The 24,452-nt window shown below is 44.6% G+C and overlaps 1 protein-coding gene across 1 annotated transcript in view; it reads left to right on the plus strand.

Annotated features, from left to right (window-relative positions):
- Nucleotides 1–24,452, plus strand: part of CPLX1 (complexin 1) — a 109,874-nt gene that overhangs the window by 58,507 nt on the left and 26,915 nt on the right. The window contains exon 3 of the mRNA XM_043970890.1: nucleotides 19,687–19,862. Coding sequence (XP_043826825.1) covers nucleotides 19,687–19,862 — 176 coding nt within the window. The remainder of the gene's footprint in view (nucleotides 1–19,686; nucleotides 19,863–24,452) is intronic.

A 24,452-nucleotide genomic window follows, 5' to 3' on the forward strand; every position in this document is an offset into this window, starting at 1 on the left:
GCTTTATATATGTTATTTTATATGATACTCACATTAACCCTGTGAAGTAGTTGCTATGATTATCACCCCCATTTTATAGATGAGGAAACTGAGGCTGAGAAAGTAACTTGCCTAGAATTACACAAACAGCTCGTAAGTGACTGAGTCAAGATTCAAACTCATGTTTTCCTGACACTAAGTCCAGGGCTTTATCTCCTGTACCCTCCTGACTACCATGTAACATGGAAAAATACATATTTGAGAACCAACGGCTGCTGGATATCTCTCTGTCTCTCTGTCTTTATCTTTCTGTCGGTCTGTCTGTCACACACACACACACACACACACACACACACACACAGCCAAAGACTGCTGTAAAGGATGTGAATGGGAACCTGGATTTTGAGCATGGGTGCCTAGGTGCAAAGACACATGTGAGCTAGAGATGGGGAATCAGCCAGGACAGGCTCTACTGTATCTTTACCTGGGGCTACTCCTCCCTCACTGGCTCATTCAGCCCCTCAGGGGCCTGTGTACAGGCTAGGTCTGCAGCCTCCACCCAGGAACTGTCTGTGTCCCCACAAGAGCTGCCTCAAGGAGTCCTGACTGAAAAATTAGCTTTTTGGGGACAGTAGGTGGCACAGTGGATAAAGCACCAGCCCCAGGTTCAGAAGGACCTGAGTTCAAATTCGACCTCAGACACTTGACGCTCACTAGCTATGTGACCCTGGGCAAGTCACTTAACCCTCATTGCCCCACAAAAAGAAAGGGAGAAAGGAAGGAAGGAAGAAAAAAGAAAGAAAAAAAAGAAAAATTAGCTTCTTACGGGGAAGGGGAGGGGGAAGGCAATCTCTGAGGGAGAGGAGCTCTCAGGAAAACCTTTCACAAATTTAGTCAGACAAACTGGGAGTCCCAGTTTTTCAGGCAGCCAGAGGAACAGAGATGGCAGATCACAGATCTAGGATTGTAAGGGACCTTAGAGATCATCCAGTTCAACTCCTTCAATTTACAGATAAGGAAACTGAGGCTCAGGGAGACTCGGGGACTGAATGTTCAGTATGTAACTTCAGGCTTGTTTCTGAATGATAAGGAGCCTGGTCCATGACTGCCTTTCTCCGTTGCACTTTCAGAAAAGGAAGGAAGGAAAAACGCATTCGTTAAGTGCTTGCTAAGAGCCAGGTATTGAACTTAGTGCCTTATACATATTAATTTGATCCTCACAACAACCCTGCATCCAGATCCATGCAAATGGAAAAGAAAGGTGCTGTTATTATTCCATTTTACAGATACAGAAACCGAATCAGGAAGGGAATAAGTATTTATTAAACACCTAATATATGCCAGACTCTATTTTGAGTACCTTACATATGTTATCTCATTTGATCCTCATAATAACCCTGAGGTGGGTACTGTTACTATTTTCAAATTTACAGACAAGGAAACGGAGGCAGATGGAAGTTAAGTGATCTGCTAGTAAGTGTGTGAGGTGGATTTGAACTCAGGTCCTCCTGACTTTGGTGCATTATTCCCCATGCTACCTCACTGCCCAGGGAAGTGAGGACGCCTTAAGCCCACCGTGGGATCCACAGAAGATATAGAAACACTTGACCCACCTCTCCTTTTTCCAACCTAGGACAGATCTGTATGTCTACCCTTATCCCCTTACCTGCTACCAGCTTAGGTAGGGATTCAAGCCAAGGACTTGATAGTCTAATCATCTGTCTCCTTATACTCTCTCCAGCCACCAACTCACAGCACTCATTCCTCATTGATTAGCATACTCCTCCCTCATCATTCTCTCCCCATCCCCGTGATTCGGTGGCCCCAGATGATGTTGTACAAACCCCACTCCACATGTCTCATTTCCTACCCCAACCCCTCCTCCCAAATACCCCTCCAAGCAGGCAAGACCCCGCAGGCTGACTTCCACTCTTGTTGGCAGCCAGAGACTTGGGGTTAGTGTTACACAGAGATCGCTGAAGGGTGAGGGTAATCAATGTTCCTCTGTTGTCCAGGAATAGCTCCCCAACTGATTCCTCCGTGCCGAGCCTCTTAACCTCCCCAGCACGGGAGGAGGCCTCTCCAGACCCGCCCCAGAAATGGCCTACATACAGTGACGGCCCGGCAGATGTGCTGACTTGGAAGGGCTTGTGAGCCACTTTAATGAGCGTTGTTATTTTTAAAGTTATGTTTGGGGACCGGGGATGACAGGTGATCAATAATGCAGAAAGTTGCTCGGAGGCTAGGAGAGGAGAGAGCTGGAGCTGTCAGGAGGTTTGATGGGCTTCATTCTCTCTGTGGAGCTGGAGAATGCGTGGGGGGTGGGAAGGGAAGAGAACATTGCCTTGGCCCTCTTCAGTTCTGGAAGCACTAAGGACCTACTGTGTGCTAAGCTCTGTAGATCGGGTCAGGGGAGTGTCTGTCCCAGGCTCCGCCCATGAGGAGGAGGAGGAGGCAGAGCAGGAACAGACACGAGCTCTTACCTCAGGGACCTCACAGTGGGGGTGTGGGGGTGGGAATAGGATAATTCAACCAATGAAATCTCCCTTTTCCTAGACAGATCTGCACGTGAGGGGGAGGGGGAGGGGCACCGCAATAGGCTCTGCCTAAAAGGCTTGTCCCCTCAAGGCCAATCCAGGATGTTATAAAGTATTTTTGTACACATGTCAAACATTCTGGTCCATTAACTTTAAATATGAAACACTTGAGTTCTTCTTAAAGGCATTAATTACAACATCACCCACTTCGCCAAGAGGGTGGATGTTCATCTATCCATCTAATATTTATACTTAACCTTTTGATGGACGCTAAGGGGTCTACACTCTTTCATTTGTTAAGCACTGACTCGGCTAGATGCCAGGAACACAGTTCTGACCAACCCTCAAAGAGCTTGTATTCTATTGGATGGCTATAAAGAGAGGAGAATAGCCAGCAGGAGGGGTGGCCAGGAGGTCAAGGCAGCTGGAGTATGACAAATGAGCACTGGATTGGGCTGGGATGCGGTCACTAGTGTTTTAGAAGAGGTCTGTCTTCTCTTTCTCTAATATCTGGAAGTTGTTGTTGTTCAGTTGTGTCTCTGTGACCCCATTTAGGGGTTTTCTTGGCAGAGATACTGGACTGGTTTGCCATTTCCTTCTCCAGCTCATTTTACAGATGAGGAAACTGAGGCAAACAGGGTGAAGTGACTTGCCTAGGGTGACACAGCTAGTAAGTGTCTGAGGCTGGATTTGAACTCAGGACTCCCTGAAGCTACAGCCAATGCTCTCTCCTGCTGCTTTGCAGTTGCCTGTGTGTCCTGAATTTCAGCCCTGGGACTCGTTTCCTTGCTCCTTGCTCCTTGCCACCTCTTAACTGATTTCTTTTGAAAGTGGAATGTCACTTGTGCTGTTTACTTTTGTCTGTGTCTGCCTCTGTTGGATCGTTCTGGGTCAGCGGGCTTTCTCTCATTGGAAACAAGGCTTTGCATTTTCCCCACCACATTATCCTTTCGAAGGGCACTTGGAAACAGCTTTATTGATAAAGCAGTCAGGCCTGACTTGCAAGGCTCCATTAGGAAGTCCAGAGGGAACGTTAATCTCGTTCGACAAATGCAAAGGGTAGGGTCTGGGTCTGGACCTCTAGACAGCTCTGCCTGACTGAGGCACATGGGGAGGGTGGCATTCAGGGTGCGTCTGCTGCCCCAGCCAAAGGGTATTTGGGATGGGAGGGTCCTCAGGCTGGGGGTGGAAGCTGAATGCCCACCCTAGGTTTTCCCTCAACTTGCCTATCTGTTCTTCTTTGCCAAAATTCACATTTGCCTCTGCACATAGTAGGTTCTTAATAAATGTTTAGCCAATGAACGCATGTTTCCCAGTGAGGTTTATTCTCTTGCAGAGCTCCCAGTTTGGCATCCCATGAGCTACCCTCCACCTTTCTTGCCTTTGTCTTTAGCCAATGAGATCATATTTGTAAAGTGTGTGGCACAGTGTCTTGCAATATGAGGTGCTTACTTAATCCTTATTCCTTTTCCTTTCTCTTTGCTCTTTTACCTCCTACATCAGTTCCACCAGTCAAATAGGGCAGACACTACCACCAGGGAATTCTGAAAGACAAACACCAAATACCCAGCAAGAGGAGGCACCAGATAGACAGCTGGAACCACCAAGGAACTTGTGGTGTCAGTGTGAAACTCAGGGAGAAATCTGCATCTGGAATAGGCAGGAGGGGGGAGAGCTTGGAGTGTGGGTGTCTGTCTCCTAAGTGAGCTCCTCATGCTGTCTGAACATCCCAACCCGTCCTGTTCATGTTTGTCCCTGGATTGATGAGTCTTTATAACAGAGGCAGTCTTACTGCTTCCCAGAAGTCCTCATTTTCTTGATATAGTACCTACTTCCATTTGCATGGATCTGGATGCAGTCTTCTAGGAAGCATGCTGACCACAGTTAGTGGGAGGAAGCCTGATTGACCCTTCTAGCCCAATCAATGGTGGCAGTGAGGTAATTGTTGGTGAGGGAAACAGATTCTCAGACAGTGCGTGTGCATGGTAAGGGCTGAAATTTCATTCATTATGCAAAAGGTTTTCACAAATTACTTGAAGCTCATTGAAGTTTGGACATGACTCAGATGTGACTCAGTGGAATACGGCCTTGGAAAAGGCATTTCCAGGGAAATAGAGGCCAGGACAAGGGGTAAGGTCCTGGAGGAAAAGATCAGCGGGGATGGAGCCTTCCAGAACAAGGGATAACTTCAGTGAAGGAAGAAATAAGAATTCCAATCTTCTGGAAAATTGTGCCCATTTCTGAGTGCCACATTGTAGGAAGGATACTGACCTGCTAGAGGATGTCCAAAAGAGGGTGCCAGGATGATGTGGGAACTGGCCACCATGCTTTGTGAGGAGAGGTTAAAAAACCTAGTTCTATTTAGGTGGCAGGAGAGAAGGCAGTATAACGGCCTTCAAAGAGATCTAGACTCGAGTTACTCTTTGCTAAACCATCTGAAGGACTGTCCAGGAAAGAGGGATTGAATTGTTTTTCTTGGTCCCAGAGGGAAGAACTGGTTACAATGGGTGCAAGTTTCAGAAAGGCCCAGTTTAACCTGACACAAGAAAACGATTCCTGACCATCAGCACTGTCCCCAAGTGAAATGGCCTAGCCTAACAGGCGATGAGTCCCCATCCCTGAGAGGCTCCTGCCAGAAGCTGGGTGACCACTCTCTATAAAGGGGAGGGTTACAATATGGAGGTGACTTCTTAAAATGTGCAGGTGCCCTAGCTTGTCAATCGTGTTCTTACAACGTGGCCAAGGAGACACCGTTAGATTTCTAAGTGTGGAGGAGAGAGTGGGGAAGGGGTCCCCCCAACCCAGTTCCTAGCCAAATCTAGTAGTATTTTTAGGCCTTATATTTCTCTACTAGCTACTCAATTTGACCTTATTGACCACTGGATCTTTCCAAAATATTTTCCAATTTCAGCTTAAGGGACCCTATGTTCTCTCTGCATCTTCTCTTGCCTCTAAGAGATGCCTCCTCTATCTCCTTCATGGAAAGAAATTGACTTTGGAGTTGGAAAATCTGGATCCTCTCACCAGTTCTGCCCCTAACCTCACTGTGCAGCCTTGGGCAAATCATTTCCCCTCTGTGGCTTCAGGTGCTCTTCCAGGCATGTGTTCCACAGAGCATTTATAGTAGTTTTATTTTTAAATGCAAAAAAAAAAAAGTTTCTGCTACAGAAAATCATAACCAGTGTAATGAAATTTGTGATGAGAAGGTTTTTAGTTGAGAGAGTTTATCTGAGTGTTGGAGAAAGGTACAGGAAGGAAACTGAACCCAGAAGCTTTGTTGGGACACCAGGTGTCTGTGAGGGAAGTCTTTTTTTTTTTTCCCCAGACATTCATTAGGCACCAGCTCAGTGCAGAGCCCAGGGAGATACAAAGATAATTAAGACAGAAGCCTGCCCTCAGGGAGCTCCCAGTCTAACTGGGGAGCTAATCGGGTGGGTTAGGCATCAGTGCTCTGATTTAAATTCCAGAACACTGGGCGTGACTCACACAGAGACTTACAAATGTTACACAGGAACAGTCTGTTCCACCAAGCCCTGATGGATCTGCTCCCACTCAGCACAGCCAGCCCCAAGCCCTTGGTATCTTTCATGCTGAGAGGTACTACAGATGCTGGTAGTCAAAGGTGCATAACAACAAAAGGACATCATCCCAAAGGAGCCTGCCTGCTCTTCATCATTGTCTGTCTCTATTGTAGTCTTCCTGGAGTGTTCACAGGGGCAACATCAGCTGGTTCAGATCATTTTTTAAAATTACAATTTATTTTTTTCAACAAGTATATGTATTTTCCCTTCTCTCTCCACTGGGGTGGGGGTATATAGGGGTGGGGGACCTCCCTTGTAACAAGTTTGCATAGTCAAACAAAACAAATTCCCATTTGGCCATGTCCAAAAATGCATGTTTCATTCTGTACCCCGAATCCATCCCTTCTCTGTCAGGAGGTGAACAGAACACTTCATCATTGCTCTTCCAGAGTCATGGTTTATCACTGTGCTGATCAGAATTCTTAAGACTTTCTAAGTTGTTTATCCTTACAGCATCATTGTTATAATATAAAATGCTCCCTCAGTTCTACTTGCTTCACTCTGCATCAGTTCATACAAATCTTCTTAGGTTTCTCTGAAATGATCCCCTTCATCATTTCTTATTGGATAATAATATTCTATTAGATTCATGTACTATAATTTGTTCATCCATTCCCCAAATGATGGGTAAACCCCCTCTTACTTTCCACTTCTTTGCCACTACAAAAAGAGCTTCTATACCTATTTGTGTGTGTATATATATATATATGTATATATATATGTGTGTGTATATATATGTATATATATACATACACATTATACACATGCATATATACAGATACACATACATATATGTATGTATATGCATACATTATCTCCTTTCCTCTTTCTTTGATGTATTTTGGGGTATTCCAGATCACTTGTTCCCTTGGCAATGGGCAAGTTTTCAAGGGGCTCCTACCTCAAGCTTTACCCCCAAGCCAACTCTACATTAAAACTCCATGCAGGGGAGCAGCTAGGTGGCGCAGTAGATAGAGCACTGGCCCTGGATTCAGGAGAACCTGAGTTCAAGTTCAGCCTCAGACCCTTGACACTTACTAGCTGTGTGACCCTGGGCAAGTCACTTAACCCCAATTGCCTCACCAAAAAAAACCCCACAAAACACCAAAAAACAAACAAACAGATAAAAAACAACTCTATCCAGCAGGTGCAAAGATTCCTAAGCAAAAAGCAAAAAGTAGATTCCTTCCCTTACTTCATTCCAGGTGGTTAGATGGGTATATTAATCAACTAATTTTAATATTACTAATTAACAGGATATGAGGTCTATCTAAAGGGAAAGAACATATATCATATCAGCTATTGTTCCAAATAAGGATCCACCCATAACTTCTTAGCTGGGTATGGATGCCAATAAATTTCCCCCAAACCTGACTCTATGATTTATCTCTCCTGAGACGGTCTTGCAGGGAAGTCTCTAAAGGAGACCCACAGCACAGGAGTTGGAGGGAAGTAGGGAAGTGTCTATCTCATAAGGGCATGGAGGAGACTGGTTCCAGAAGGAAGAAAGTCAAGCAGAAAAATGAAAGTTTAATACAGCATGTTTCTGTCGCATAGAAGGTAAACTGAGCCAGTAGAGGATTTGGACTTTCAAATCAATTCACAGACATACAATTGCTGCCCTATCCTGATATGGGCACAAATAACTGTAATGATAATGATATTATTATTAGCTAGAATTTATATAGTACTATGGGGGCCAAATTTAATATGGGGAGAGTTAATTGAGTGGCTCACCATAATATTGGGGTCCCGGAAATAATGAGGGACCTCTAGGTCCAAAGCTCGCTCCCCTCCAAACTGCCTTTTTAGATATTTCTCCCAGGTCAATAAGAAAGGAGCCTAACAGCCTCTTTTCCACAAATGAACCAGGTTTTATTAATGGGAATGAAATAAACAGCAAAGGTGAAATTAATAAAATCAAAGACAAGGGAATAGGGAAAAAGAAATATGGATAACCCTCCTAACTCTAACATAAGTCTATACAATACCCAAACTAGCTTCCAGTTCAGCTAATTCAAAAGAGCAGGGCTCATATGTTAACTCACCACCTGGGGTCCGTAGCTTCAATGGAAAACAGCCAGGGCCTGCAGGACAAAAACTGCTAAGAAAGAACCTCTTTCTCATCTCCTGCTGCAGCTTGCACCACCAGGAAGCAAGTCACTCTGGAAGAGACTGAGCTCCCCTCAGCGAGCGTTTACTCTCCTTCCCCAAAAAAGGGGAGGTCCTTCAAAACTGCCTGTGGAGAGTGGTTTCTCCTGCTGACATTAGCAGCTTACGTCACTCAGGCCAGGCCAGGTGTGGCTCATTCCAATCAGTCTGCCAAATTCCAATAATCTTACCACAGTACCTACTGTGTGCCAGGCACTGTGTTACCTCTTTACAAATGTTATCTCATGGAAGATAGTATGGCAGAAACTAGGCATAAACCAACATCTTACACCTTATACTAAAATAAGGTTAAAATGGGTACATGATTTAGACATAAAAGGTGATACCATAGGTAAATTAGGAAAGGAAGGAATGATTTACTTCTCAGATTTATGGAAAGGAGAACAGTTTATGACCAAACAAGAGATGGAGAATATTATGAAATGCAAAATGGATTATTTTGATTACATTAAATTAAAAAGGCTTTGTACAAACAGAAGCAATGCATCCAAAATTAAAAGGGATGAAGAAAGTTGGGAAACAATTTTATAGCTAGTATTTCTGATAAAGGCCTCATTTCTAAAACATATCAGGAACTAAATCAAATTTATAAGAATACAAGTCATTCCCCAACTGAGAAATAGTCAAAGGATATGAACAGGCAGTTTTCTGATGAAGAAATCAAAGCTATTGCCATATGAAAAAATGCTCTAAATCACTATTGATTAGAGAGATGCAAATTAAAACAACTCTGAGGTACCACCTCACATCTATCAGATTGGCTAATGTGACAAAAAAAAAAGGAAAACAATAAATGTTGGAGAAGCTGTTGAAAAATTGAAACATTGATACATTGTTGATGGAGTTGTGAACTGATCCAACCATTCTGGAGAGCAATTTGGAATTATGTCCAAAGGGCGATAAAGCTGTGCATACCCTTTGACTCAGCAATACCACTATTAGGACTTTTCCCCAAAGAGACCATAAAAAAGGGGAAAGGACCCACATGCACAAAAATATTTATAGTAGCTCTTTTTGTGGTGGCAAGGAATTGGAAATTGAGGGGATGCCCATCAATTGGGGAATGGCTGAACAAGTTGTGGTATATGAATATAATAGAATACTATTGTGCTATAAGAAACAATGAGCAGGAGGATTTCAGAGAAACCTGGAAGGACTTACATGAACTGATGCTGAGTGAGATGAGCTGAACCAGGAGAACATTGTACACAGTATCAACAACATTGTGTGTTAATCAACCATGATAGACTTGACTCTTCTTGGCAGTACAATGGTCCAAGATAGTTCCAAAGGACTCATGATGGAAAATGCTCTCCAAATCCAGAAAAAAGAACTGGAATCTAGATGCAGATTGAAACTCCTATTTCTACTTTTTTGTTTTTCTTTTCTGAGGTGTTTACCTTTTGCTCTGATTCTTCTTTTACAGAATAACTAATGCAGAAATATGTTTAATGTGATTGTACATGTATAGCCTATGTCGGATTGCTTGCTGTCTTGGGGGGGTGGAGGGAGGGGAGGGAGAAAGCTTTGAAACTAGAAATCTTATAAAAACAAATGTTGAAAACTATCTCTACATGTAACTCTAAAATAATAAAACACTTTTATGATTAAAAACAAAACAAAACAACGACAACAAAAACAAATGTTAACTCATTTGATCCTCACAACAACCCTAGGTGCTGTAATTTTCCCCATAATTACAGTTGAGGAAACTGAGGCAGACACAGTTTAAGTGATTTGCCCAGGGTTACATAGCAAATACAATCTAAGAGCATAAGAAACTTGAGAACAAAATGCTTAAGACCTGTTAAGGGCCTCTGAATCCCTGATTCACTTGGAAACACCACCTAACACACCTGGGAGAATGTAGCATTATAGTCAACTAAGTCAACAGCATTTATCCATCACTGCTTGGGTGCTAAATCTGGTTCTGCGTTATGGACACACGACAGAGTACTTAGAATTAAGCTCCTGAACTGGTTCTTATTTAAAGAAGCCTTGTGCTAGGGACTCAGGAAATACTGATGAAATGAACATGTAGACCCCTCAGTGAGTCTGACCCAGACATGCCGTCTCCTCTGCACTCTGAGCCCTCCAAGGGCAGGGTACCAATCTGCTCCATTTCTATCACCATCCAGAATCAACCTTTCAGGGTCATTACTAACAAACATCTAGCCCTTCCCTCTTTCTCCACATCCAATGATTTACTAAATCCTGTGATTTCTGCCTCTCCATGTCTCATCACCATCTTTTCTGCTCACAGGGCCACAGTTCTAGTCCAGTCTCCCACCATCTCTAGCTTGGATTATTATAAGAACCACTCAACTAACATTTTTCTAATTCCAGACTCTCCCATTTCCAACTGTCTCTCAGATGGCTGCCAGAATACTCTTTGTGGATCATAGTGGGGCGATGTGTAGAGCTGAATGTGTCACCCGCCTGCTCAAAAGTCTTCAATGATTCCTCATTGGCAGTAGAACAAAATTCCAACTCCCTAGCCTGACATTCAAGGCCCTCTGATATCCAGCTCCAGTATACCTTTCCAGGCTTATCATCTGCTCTTCTCCTTCACATACCCAACATTCCAACCAAACTGTACCACTGCTCTCTATCCCTGGATCTCATTCTGGACTCTCTCACCTCCATTCATTTGCACAGGCACTCTCCTATACCTAGAACACTCTCCTGCATTAGCACTACTCAGAATCCTGATCCTTTTTCAAGGCCTGACTCAAGTGCCATCACCTCTATGAAGCATTTCCTGATTCGTCCCCCTTCCCTGTCCTGCTCCCTCCCTGCCCCCAAAGCTGAAAGTGACTGCCCTCTCCACTGAAAAACAGCTCTAGAGTCATAGGTAGTAAAGCAGAGCAGTTGATAGAGAGGGCTGGGCCTGGAGTCAGGAAGGCTCGAGTTCAAATCCAGCCCCAGGTACTGTGAGTCTTTTTTTTTTTTTGGTGGGGCAATGAGGGTTAAATGACTTGCCCAGGGTCACACAGCTAGTAAGTGTCAAGTGTCTGAGGCCAGATTTGAACTCAGGTCTTCTGAATCCAGGGCTGATTCTTTATCAGCTGCGCCACCTAGCTGCCTGTCTAGCCCCCTTTTAAAGGTGTCCCTAGCTCTCTTGCAAGCACCAAGCTAACAAGGCATGGAATAGAGAATAATTTAATTACACACAACAAATAGAAAGGATTTGTACCTGAGCTCATAGTTAGACAAGAAAACTTTCTTCTTCAGTGGGTCTCACCTTCCCCAGAAACCTAAGATCATTCTAGATTAGTACCACCTGGGCTTGGGACACTCCTTCCCCACTCCACCCAACCCTTGCTGGAGAAGCAGTGCTCCATCACCCAGGGACCTCTACGGTCCTTATGACTCACAGTACCAGAATAATAGCTAATAACCATAATGACAATGGCTAGCATTTCTATAGCACTGACCATGTGCCAGACACTGTGCTAAATGCTTTATGATCATTATCCCATTTAATTTAGTATGGGACAAGGCCCAAGTTCAGCCTTCACAGCATAGCTCCAGGCCTCATTTTCCCCCAGTTCCAGCTTCTGAAGCTCCCAGCTGGCTCCAGGAACTCATTGCTTTGCTCCAGGAACTCTTTGCTTTTCCACCCAACATCTGAGGCCTCAATTGCTGCCATCTGCTTCCCTTTCCTCAGGGAAAGATTATAGCTCTTCCAGTGAGAGAGTCAGATCCCCCATACCTCTGGACCAGTTAACAGAGTTCAACTGCTTATAGACTGTAGGTTGTTTAGCTTATTTGTGATTTAGACAAAATGTCTGTGCTTGAATTGAAGCAAATCATCCTGAAGAGATTTCTGTAGCTGACTAGCTATCAGTGTCATCTATTTTTTTTTTCATGGAGTTGAAGCTTTGGGTTTCAGTGCCTCACCTTTGCTTCTGTGTCCGATTACTTTTGCTCCTGGGAAGCATTTCCTGGTGGGCAGCTCTTTCTAGAATACTCTCTGATGCAGTGCACTGAGAGTCAGGAGATATTAGTTCTAGTTCCAGCCCTACCTCCATTTTCTGTACCCCAGTTTCCTCATCTGCAAAATGGGGGTGATAGTCCCTGTGTTGCTTGGCTCAGGATCTATTGAGAGCCTTGCTGGGTGTGAGAGTGTTTCAAGAAGCCCAAAGCGAGATACAGATGTTGTGGAGTTACTTCTGTTAGTTACTTACTCATGGGCCTGATGTCGCCATTGAACTCATGGGGCTTATCACTTGTGGCTATAACAGATATCACCAGCCCAGAATCGGGAAGACTCTGCAGATTCAGAGCCCTGGGTTGAGCTCAGCTCTGCATTGGAGATGCATAGTTGCCCACATAACCATCCCTGACCTTCCTAATAGGTGTTTCCAAGGTAGAGGTGGGAGTGGGGAGGGGATTTCTTTTAACAGGGTATGTAGGAAGCATTCAATAACCCTTCCTTTGGGGCCCTGGCAGCCTGGAGTAGCAGAGTCCCATCTCTTCCATCTGCCTGGCACCAAGCATTGGGTAGGCCAATTACTTTCAAAGGACACATGGGTAATTGGGGAGATAAAAAAGGCTGTTGGTAGACTATTCTAAGCAAACCTGGTTGGGGGCTGCCTTCTTGAGTCTCTGCCACACAGAATTAGCATTTGAAAGACTTATCTGTACTGGGGGCCTGGAGCTGGCATCACCCCAGTGCCACTGCCTGGAGACTTAATAGAACATTAAGATTTTGATGCCAAGAAGATGTTTTCAAGCCATTAGGCTTTCTGTTAGTTTCTGTGTTGACTAATTCTCGCTCCCCAGTGACTTCTCTGGTACCATGTGGCTCAATGGGAGCTCAGGAATGATGGGTGGGTGGCGATGGCTTTTTCTGTTGAAGACACAAGAAAACTTGAAGAAAGAATCTTTGTAATAGCCTAGTAAAAAGCGGTCTCCTTGAAAGGAGATGGGATCATAGAATTTCAAGCTGGAAGGGACCTCAGACAGCTTTTCTGTTGTTCTACATATAAGGAAGTTGAGGCCCAGAGAGAAGTGAAATGTCCAAGGTCACCTAGGGAGCTAGGATTTATTGACTGCAGAATCCGGGAAGCCCTGAACTTCCCTAGCAACAAAGGGATCGATGGCTCCTGGGCTCCAGGCCCAGTCTGTAAACCTCCTGGGCAGGATTCCAGGTGTCCCAGGGGCCAACTAGAGCTCCTGTGGCATCTCACAAACTCAGAGACAACACTGCGTCTGGTACAAGCAAAACTCTGCTGAGAAACAGCCAAGATGAAGAAAGCAGGCAGCTGGTGGATTGGGGGGAGCAAAGAACCCCGAGCTGGGGTTCTGGAAACCTGGGTTCTCTGCTCAGTCGACAGCTTGTGATGATACCTTGGGAAAGCCTCTTTTCCTCTCTGAGTCCTGTTTCTTCATTTTATAACAAGGAGGTTGACCTAGAACCCTGGGGTTCTAGAACCCTTGTTTGTGTCATAGACCCTTTGGATGGTCTGGTGAAGCCTATGGACCCATCCTCAGAATAATGTCTTCAAAAGCACCAAATACAAAGGAAACCAATTATACTGTGATACAGTAATCAAAAAATATTTTCAAACTAGGCTCATGGTTTATTAACCAGCATCATATAGCACTTTATAAGTAATATCTCATTTGATTCTCTGGGAGGTAAGGTGTTATTGTTGTCTCTGTTTACAGAAGAGCAAACTGGGACAAGCAGAGGTTAAGAGACTTGTCCAGGGTCACACAATTGGCTGAAGTGGGATTTGAACTCAGGTCTTCCTGATTCCAGGTCCATGGATGTAGCAGCACCACCTAGCTACCTCCTATCTTGATGGGCCCTTTTTAACTCTTTTTAGTACAAAAGTACACATATGGATGGGTTTGGCCAGGCCCAAAGCAATGAGAATAGCATCTCTCAATGTAGACTGTTGTCTTGTTGTCCTATTTCCCACTGTCCTCATCTAATGTGACTCTGGGTTGCCTATCCCACCTCCAGGAATGTCTTGAAAACAATGTGAAAGGAATATATAGTTCTTAGGGGAAACAGCCTTCCAACCAGTCTCCCTGCCTCCAATCTCTTCTCTCTAATTCATCTTACATGCTGTTTATAAATAGTCTTAGGAATAGAACACTCTGATCTTATTACACTCCTACTCAAAAATTTTCTATGGGTCCCTATCGTTCCTCATTGCCTACTAAATAAAATCCAAATTCCTTACCCTGGCATTCAAAGCCTTCTGTAAGCTGCCTCAAATCTTCTCTTTAGCTACCTCTCACACTCCCACTGCCCCGCTCCATGTATGTACTCTACGTTTCAGCCAGATTGGGTTATCCACTCTCGCCTAAACACATACTTCACCTTCCTGCTCCTGAGCCCTCTACCGCTGCGGTTACCTCTTCTCAGCATGCCATCCCCCTCATCTGTCCTTACTGAACTCCTTGCTATCCTCAGGAAGTCTAGATCAAATGGCATCATTTCTGTGACATCTTCCCCAATACACCCCAATGGGAAGTGAGCTCTCCTTCCTGTAAGCCTCTGCATCAATTTGTCAGGCCTTGCCAGGTCCCGGACCCTCTAAGTACCAAAGCCTATCGAACTTTGAGCTAGAATCACGTTGTCCTACTCATTCAGGAAGGGGTGTCAGCAAGATAAATTGGGGCATAAAACAGAATTTTGAGGATGGATCGGGGACAGAATCTGTGTCAATGCAGGATCAGAAACCACAGGCGGTGAAGCAGGTAGGCGGGTCCCAGGTGAATAAACCAATCCAGTCTGGTACAAGCAGCAACTTCAGAGTGGGTAGGGTGGGGAGATCGCTGATGTGGCATTAATGGAATTTGTACCCACTTGCGGCTATCTTGTGGAATAAGGTACTTGAGCACCAATCAATCCCAACTTGTACATTTATTGCCTATGGGATGGTGGGAAAGTTGAAGCTGAGTGGTATGGTGGGTAGAGTACTAGATTTGGAGCCAAAATAGACCTGGATTCAAATCCTACACTAGGTACTTACTAGCACCACAACCCTAGGTAAGTAATTTTTTTTTTTTTTTTTTGCGGGGCAGTGGGGGTTAAGTGACTTGCCCAGGGTCACACAGCTAGTAAGTGTCAAGTGTCTGAGGCCGGATTTGAAGTCAGGTACTCCTGAATCCAGGGCCGGTGCTTTATCCACTGCTCCACCTAGCTGCCCCGGTAAGTAATTTTTAAAAATTACATTTTATTTTATTTTCAGGATTGTATTATCTTTTTCCTATCTCCCACCTCTCATTGAGAAAACAAGAAAAACAAAAGCTATTATAATCAATAGTTAAGCAAAGCAAATTCCTGCATTGGCTATGTCAAAAAAAAATTTTTTTTTTAATTGTCTCCATCTGTACCGAATTCACTACCACCTACCTCTCATTTGGAGGTGAATCTCATGTCTCATTATAAGTAGGCATGTCATTAACCTCTCTGAGAATGCTTCCTCTGGAAAATGTGGCTAATAATAGCACATTATCTTACAGTGAATGCTATTGTGAGGATCTAATGAAAAAATGTGTATAAGATACTTTGCAAAACTTAAAGCAATATATAAACTTGGGCTATGATTAGTAACTCTGCAAGCCTCAGTTTCCTCATCTTTAAAATAAGAGGATCAGATTAGATATTTTGCAAGGCCCCTTGAGCACCAAATCTCATAATTTTCTGATCTCTTTTAGTTTGCCCAAATGTGCTGTTGTGGGGCATATGTGCAATCCTTTATTCACCCAGGACCCACACCTGTTCCTTCACTATCTAGTACCTGGACTTCTTTGAGGAGGGTGGGGCCCGGGTCTATTCTTCCTCTGATTCCCCTAATCTGAGAATTCCTTGACTCTGGGGCCCGAGTCCTTTCCTGTCTGAGTCTGGGACTGATCCCTCATCCTTTCTCCTCTGGATAGTCATTAGATTGTAAACTCCTTAAGGGCAGGGACTGTCTTTTCTCTCTTTTTGTATCCCTAGGGTTTGTCATCGTTCTGGGCACATAATAAGCATTTTTTTTTTGGCTGGGCAATGAGGGTTAAGTGACTTGCCCAGGGTCACACAGCTAGTAAGTGTCAAGTGTCTGAGGCCAGATATGAACTCAGGTACTCCTCAATCCAGGGCCAGTGCTTTATCCACTGTGCCACCTAGCTGCCCCACATAATAAGCATTTAAATGTTTATGGAACTGAAATTAGTTCAAGTAATCAAGAATTGACAAGACCTGGACCTTTTATTCACACAATAAGCCTTTACATAAGTCTCAATGCTTTATTAGTCTAAGGGGAGGTAGAAATAAACCAGACCCGGTTCTTGCCCTCAGAAAGCCGCCAGTCTAGTAGGGAAAGGAAGAAGATAGGTATAAAAATAGAGGTAGTGTTACATAGTGAAAAGAGACCTGGATTTGAAGTTAGTTGGGTTCCAAACCCAGTTCTGCCGCTTACTAGCTATGTTGGGCACGAGTAACAACAACAACAACAACAACAACAGCTAGCATTTATGTGCCAGGCACTGCTTTAAGTACTTGATCTCATTTGATCCTCACAACAAGCCTGGGAGGTAGGTACTAAATCCCCATTTTATAGATGAGGAAACTGAGGCAGAGGTTGAGTGACTTACCAAAGCCACACAGCTGACAAGCGTCTGAGGCCAAATTTGAACTTGGGTCTTCCTGACTCCTGCCCCAGGACCACCTAGCTGCCTCAAACACAGGTGCTGGATTTAGAGCACAAAAGACCTAGGTTAAAATCCTATTTCTGGGGGCAGCTAGGTGGCACAGTGGATAGAGCACCGGGCCTAGAGTCAGAAGGACCTGAGTTCAAATCCAGCCTCAGACACTTGACACTTACTAGCTGTGTGACCCTGGGCAAGTCACTTAACTCCAATTGCCTCACACACAAAAATATCGTATTTATGATGTTTACTAGATATGTGACCCTGGGCAAGTCACTTAACCCCAATTGCCTCACACACAAAAATATCCTATTTATGATGTTTACTAGATATGTGACCCTGGGCAAGTCATAAGCTTCCTGAACTCCAGTTTCCTCCTCTGTAAAATGAAGTCACTAAAGCAGATGACCTCTGAGGTCCCTTCTAAGCTCTAAACTTAGAACCCCAAGTATGTATGAGTGAGATAATCAAAAAGCATTTATGAAGCTCCTACTATGTGCCAGGCACTAGGCTAAGAGCTCAATATACCAGGACAAAAGTGAAACTCTTCTTGCCCTTGAAGAGCTTACAATCTAGCTATGTAGTAATAATAACCAACACTTAAATAGCTATTGAAAGTCTGCATAGCACTTTATATATATTCCCATTGGAATCTCTTAAACTTATAATGTTGGTGCTCTAAGTATTTTTAACCCCATCTTATCCATGAGGAAGTTGAACTTCATAAAGATTGTGACTTGTTCAGGTTTATATCCCTGGTAAGTGTTAGAGGAAGAATTTGAACCCAGATCATCCTGACTCAATCCACTTTGTTCTGCCTACCCACTCTTATTATCAGGGCAGAACTGTCGGGACACAGAGTCAGGATGGTTTGGTTCTTATTGTAGAGTTTGAGGAAGCCTTCATGAAAGAGGAGGCATTTGATCCTGGTCTTTTAGAGCATGGTGGCACAGTATGGGCAGCTAGGTGGCAAAGTGGATAGAGGGCCAGGCCTGGAATCGGGAAGACCGGAATTCAAATCCAGCCTTAGACTAGCTGTGTGACCCTGGGCAAGTCGCTTCACCCTGTTTGCCTCAGTTTCTTCATCTGTAAAAATGAGTTGGAGAAGAAAATGGCAAAGCACTCCAGTATCTTTGCCAAGAAAACCCCCCAAGAGGTCATGAAGAGTCAAGCATGACTGAACAACAACAACACGGTTTTAACAAAACCAGACTGAGGAATGGGCATTCCAATGGGAGGCAATAGCACAAACTAAGACATGAGAGAAAGAAATGACAAAGTATACTCAGGGAACAGAAAATCATCTGGTTTGACTGAAGTATTGAGAGTAGGAGGAGATAATGTTAACCGGCTAGGGCAAGGTCCTAGCCCTTGGATTGATTGATTAGCTGTCCTTCAGTGCCAAGTTGAGAAGTTTGGACTTTGTCCTATGGGGACGTAGAAGTAGTGGGGAGCCAAAGAAGGTTTCTGAGCATACAGGTTTAATCCAGAGTACAAGTCAACAAGCATTTATTAAACACTTACTGTGTACCAGGCACTGTGCTAAGCTCTGAACAACAGAGCTCATGAATGACTTTTCTCTCACCATGAGTCCCTCTTGCAGGGATAGCTGTAGGCAGTTGTCCAACTCTGGGAATGTGACTGGTTTATTCATGGCCCCAGGGATCCAGTTCTGCCTCTGTAGCTCTGAGGGGGAGGATTTTCCATATCTCCCAACTTTGGGCACTGGGGGTAGATTCCTCCAGACCTCCCTGTTCCCAGACAGGGGATTTCCTGAGCCAAGAGGCTGGGCTGGGTCTTGGCTGAGCCTTGGAGAGGGGTGTAATTACCCGACTACAAGGAGGGCGTTGAGGGCGGCATGCAAGGGGCCTGTGAATCAGCTGCTCATTAGAAAAGTGGTGGCTGGCAAAGTCAGGGCAGGAGTGAGGACTCTGGCACCAGCCCCTGCATCCCCCCACCTCCACCCCCACCAGGCACAGCTCCCAGAGTCCCAGGGCTAGGGCTTAGGCATGGCTCAGTCTACTCTGTGCTCACTAAGCCATAGGGCTGGAAGCTTGGAGGATGTCCACTCCTGGGCTACCTATCATTCCCAGTCCAGATCTCCTAAAACACAGATGTATATAGTGAGAAAAACACACACACAGAGAAAAATACACTGAGTCACAAATTTCCCCTGGCCCCTCAGATATACATATTCAGGGGCATCTAGGTGGCACAGCAGATAAAGCACTGGCCCTGGATTCAGGAGGACCTGAGTTCAAATCCAGCCTCAGACTCTTGACACTCAGTACCTTTGTGACTCTGGGCAAGTCACTTAACCTTCATTGCCCTGCCCCCCCCAAAAAGATCAGATATACATATTCATACCCATCAGTATACCAACTCTTAGCTTGGCATGAGGGTGGGCAGGGGTAAGAGGCGTAGAGTGAGCAGGTAGTTTTGGCATTCCAAGGATGATGGAGGAAGAGGGGACAGGAAACAATCCATTACTAAGTAGTGTGGTGCAGTAGAAAGAACACTGGATTTAAAGTCAGAGAACTTGGGCCTTGCCAATTACTACCTGTATGACCATTGGTAGGTAGCCTAGGCTGGCAGTAGGTGCTGGGACCTGCCTGAGATCTGTTGATCCCCAGTGGGAACAATGTAGCCTCCTGTGATGATGTCTGCTCACACTCATCTTGAATACACACTAACATTTGTGCTCACTTATACATGAGCCCCCACTAATCCACCCTAATGACTCTGCTACTTGTCCTCAGGGGCCACCAAGGACATGGGGAAGATGCTTGGTGGAGATGAAGAGAAGGACCCTGATGCAGCCAAGAAAGAGGAGGAACGTCAGGAAGCTCTTCGGCAGGAAGAGGAGGAAAGGAAAGCCAAGTATGCCAAGATGGAGGCTGAGCGGGAGGTCATGAGACAAGGGATCCGAGATAAGGTGAGAGGGGCTAAGCCTCTGAGGTCCCAGCCCTGCCCTGGGTAGCCTGCAAAGAGGAGGAGAGGAGTTTAATGGTATGAGTTTAGGTAGGACCTTGGCCTCATCTGGCCCAGCAGCCTAGCACTTTGGGTACACATGCTCAGGAAAAGGAGGTCCTGAGGACCAGTCACAAGATGTAGCTTAGCCAGAATGCTAGAACAAATGTCACCACCAGAAATGGAAGCTCCCTCAAGAGCCATCACTTGCCCGGCTGACGTCTCTGCTCTCTGTTGTTGGCTTCCAAGGGACACAGAGAGCTGAGTGGGGGTGGGGGTGGGGGTGGGGAGAGGAATGCTCTACTCTCTGCATCAGGAGATGCAGAAATAGTTCTGTTTGTTTTAAAATTCATTTTTATTCTTAAACACCAAAAAGATGGGTGTTTCCATGGACAGAGTAGAAAAGAAAAAGAGGATTGTGCATAAAACTGCAGATCTCCATTATGTACAGCTTACTTACCTTACTAAGGATATAATAAGGTAGGTTTTTTTGGTTTTTGGAAGTTTTTGGTGAGGCAATTGGGGTTAAGTGACTTGCCTAGGGTCACATGGCTAGTAAGTGTCAAGTGTCTGAGGCTGGATTTGAACTTAGGTCCTCCTGAATCCAGGGCCGGGGATCTATCCACTGTGCCACCTAGCTGCCCCCAACCTGTAGTTTTTAAAGCTATCCTGTTTGTCTGGGCTTCTTTCTGGCTTTGCTTCTGTCTTCTTCTCTGCTTTAAAAAAAAAAAAGAGATGCGTCATTGATCTTTTCTTTTTTCTTCTTTTCTTTCTTTCTTTTTTTACCCTTTCTCTATCCTCCCCTTGTCCTTGCACCTCCCATCTATTGAGAGACATCTATTGTGTGAGAGACAGGTTGGATTAGGTCTTCCTGACTAAAAGGCCAGCCTTTTTTGTCCATCAAACCCATTTTATAAACACACACATACATTTATATATGTATATATAAATTTTATATATCATATAAATATATTTTACATATATACATAGATGTGTATACATGCACACATAAATAAAATTTATGTATTTATATATGTGGTGTTATTTATATAAATTTTAGATGCACGTATTGTATAGTATTGTACATGTACACATTATGTTCATATTACAGATCGTATTATTTATATGTACATACTAGGTACATGTGTATCATGCATGTGTGTTTATATGTATACATATGTCTATATATACATACAGAGAGAGGGGAAATTAGACAGAGTCTCTCTATCTCTATGTACTTTTCTTCTTTTTTTTTTTCAGGGCAATGAGGGTTAAGTGACTTGCCCAGGGTCACATAGCTAGTAAGTGTTAAGTGTCTGAGGTCACATTTGAACTCAGGTCCTCCTGAATCCAGGGCTGGTTCTTTATCCACTGAGCCACCTAGCTGCCACTCACACTTCTCTTCTAAGGGCATGACTCTCTATTGAAATACTGGGTGCTGAGCCGACTTGCTGTTTTATCTGAGTCTTTGCTGGCCGTGACTGAGTCTCTTCACCCAATCCCCATGCATTTCCTGTATAGCATCATTTCATCTGATCCAATGGTTTTGCCTCCTTCCCAAATGACTAAGAACTCTTGGAACCTGCCCAGTGCCTTGCATGGATTGATAGAATCTCTAAAGGTGGCACCTCTGTTGAAAGGATGGGGCAGTAGGGCATCTTAATTACTTTGGTTGGAGTGGGGGTGGGGGGGTGTGATTAAGTGACTCATTCATTTGACCTTAGTTAGCAAAGAATGGGCAGGAAAGGTGGATTTGGGGTAAGTTTGTTCAGGCCTTTGAATGCCAGGCCAAGGACTTTATCCCGGCGAACAGAGGTAGCCTGGACATTTCTGAGCAGGGGAGGGATGCGATTGGAGTAATAATATATTAGGAAGAATATTCTGGTAACCATTGTGGGCTGGACTGGATAGGGAGAGTCTGGAGACAGAGAAATTAGGATTTAATTTATGCCTTGAACCAGGCACAGACTTTGCTTGATTAGGACCATTAACCCTGAAAGCTTCCTGCTGATGGAACAGGATTAGTGCTTGCTGGCGGAGGAAGCCAGGGGAAGGAGCCGGCCGTGGCATTGCAGTGACCTCTGTAAGGCCTGCACCACTTGACATTACTGCTCCTAGCAGGGCTCTTGGACGCTAAACAGTTGCCCTCCCTCCCTCTCCTGTCCCCTGCCTCGTCTTCTTATCCCAAGCCAGCAAGTATAATCTGGAGACATTTTCCTAACAGCCTCACACAGAATTCTCTGGCCTAGCCCCTCCCTCACTAGTGCAGGCCTGAGTTGACACCAAGATCACATCTCACTGCTGGGAGCAACATTGGAAGTTCTGTTTTATTTTTTAAGCTGTTCAGTAAATAACTAGGAAAACACCCACCAGCTGGCAGCATGCTGCAGAGAGGGCTGGATGAAGCAGCGTGTCTCTGCCTTGGGGAAGGTTGGGGTCAGAACAGCCCATTTGCAAAGGAGACCAGAAGTGGAACAGATAGCCCTGGAGAAGAAAGCTTTGTGTGTGCACATATGTGTATGTGTGTGCTTGTGCACGGATGTTCAGATGCATTTGTGTGTACATAATTCTCTGCTCAGCTACCAAAATGAGTTCCCTAAACTGAAGGTCTGATCATGTCACCCTCACTCAATAACCCCAGTGGCTCCCTATCACCTCCGGGATCAAAAATAGTCCTCTGTTTCACATTTAAAACCCCTCACCACCTAATCTCTTCCTACCTTTCCTGTCTTCTGACAATTTATTCCCCTCCATGAACGCTACAATCCAACCACACTGACTTGCTTGCTATCTATTCCCTGCACATAATACTCCAGCTCCTATCTCCCTTCCTTTGTACATACCTGTCATGCTCTCCTTCCTCAGTTACCTCTGTCTCTTCTTCACTTACCTCTGTCTCTCGGTTTTCCGGGCTTCCTTCCAGACTCAGCTCAGAGCCCTTCTTCTGCAGGAGGCCTTTCCTGGTGCCCCCAACTGCTAGTGGCTTCCCATCTAAGATTGCCTTCTATCTACCTCGTGATTGACATATCATCTCCTCCATTACAATGGAAGCTCTTTGAGGACAAGACTGTTTTTGCCTTTCTTTACATCCCCAGAACTTACTTAGCACAATGCCTAGCACATGGTTGTTGCTTGTCCTTAGTTCTGGAAGAGGACCATGACATTGATGTCATGATTTACAGTGAATTGGATTTAAGTGAGGGAGTGCTGTGCAAGGTCACCAACCTCACTCTCTCCTCCAGAGCCATCTGGGTCGAGTGGCTGGATGTGGCCCCGGATGTTTAAAGCAATTGGAGTTAAGTGGGAGTAAGTGACTTGCCCAGGATCACACGGTAAGTATGTGAGGTGAGATTTGAACTCAGGTCCTCTTGACTCCAGGGCAGTACTCTATCCACTGCACCACCTAGCTGCCCTATATCCCAAGAGTTAGAAGTGAAAAGAAAAAGCCTTCCAGACTTGGGAGACCACCAATCAGTGCAAAGGAAAGCTTCTTTGTCAATGAGAAAAGCCTCTCCTGTGATCTTGTCCTGGGCACCTTGCATACCTACACACCCCTCCCTTCATCCCTCTAACCTTTTTTTCTGTCTTTCCTACTGTCCTTTAATCACAGGCTTGCACTGTGGGAGGAGATTGGCCATCAAACAGAGAAAATGGAAGCTAGGTGGTATAATTAAATGAATCGCTCCCAGTGCCCCTGCATTGGAATAGAGCACAAGAGTTAAGAGTCAAGAAAACCTGAGTTCAAGCCTTGCCTCTGTTACTTACTGGCTCTATGACCCTGGAAGCCATATAGCCTCTTTGTGCCTCAGTTTCCTCATCTGTAAAATGGAGATAATAATACAACCTCCCTCAGAGTTGTTGTGAGGATCAAATGAGTTAACCTATGGAAAGGTCTCTGTGAACCTCAAAGAGCTTTGTCAGACTCCAGCTTCCCTCCTTCTCTGCTATCTTGACCATTCTGTGTCAAGTGAAGGAAGCCCCCAGACGGCTGGTTTGAGACATGCTTACAAACAAGGAGTAATAATTCATGATCCCTTATAGTTCTCAAATTGTTTTTTCTATGCAGCATCAAAGATTTGGGCAATTGAAGTGCTGATGTGAAGGACAGGAACCTATACTAAAAGTCACCAGGCAGGAATCTTCTGGCCAGGAGGAGGCTTAATGACACTAACCCATTTGTGACACCTTAGCCCAGTGAACTTTACCTTGTGAACTTGCTTCCTTTGCAAAATGAAGAAGTTGGACTATACGGTTTCTGAGAGCCCTTCCCCTTCTGATTTTCTGTAATTCCATATACCCCAAAGTGGTAGGAGTGGTGTCAGCTGAGAAAGGGAATGATCCCACCGATTGGCTTTATCCTTTTGTCTTACATAAGCAGTGAAGGTAGTTGTCAGTCAGTCAATCAATAAACATTTATTAAGTGACTGCTATGTTCCAGGCACTGCACTGAGAAAGGAAGATACAAATATAGGTAAAAACAAAAGCCAAAACCAAAAACCTAGTCCTTCCTCTCAAAGAGAGGTTGTCTCCCACAAAGAGGAGGTTTGTGGTAGAT

The sequence above is a fragment of the Dromiciops gliroides genome, chromosome 6 (assembly GCF_019393635.1).
Source record: "Dromiciops gliroides isolate mDroGli1 chromosome 6, mDroGli1.pri, whole genome shotgun sequence".
Lineage (NCBI taxonomy): Eukaryota > Metazoa > Chordata > Mammalia > Microbiotheria > Microbiotheriidae > Dromiciops > Dromiciops gliroides.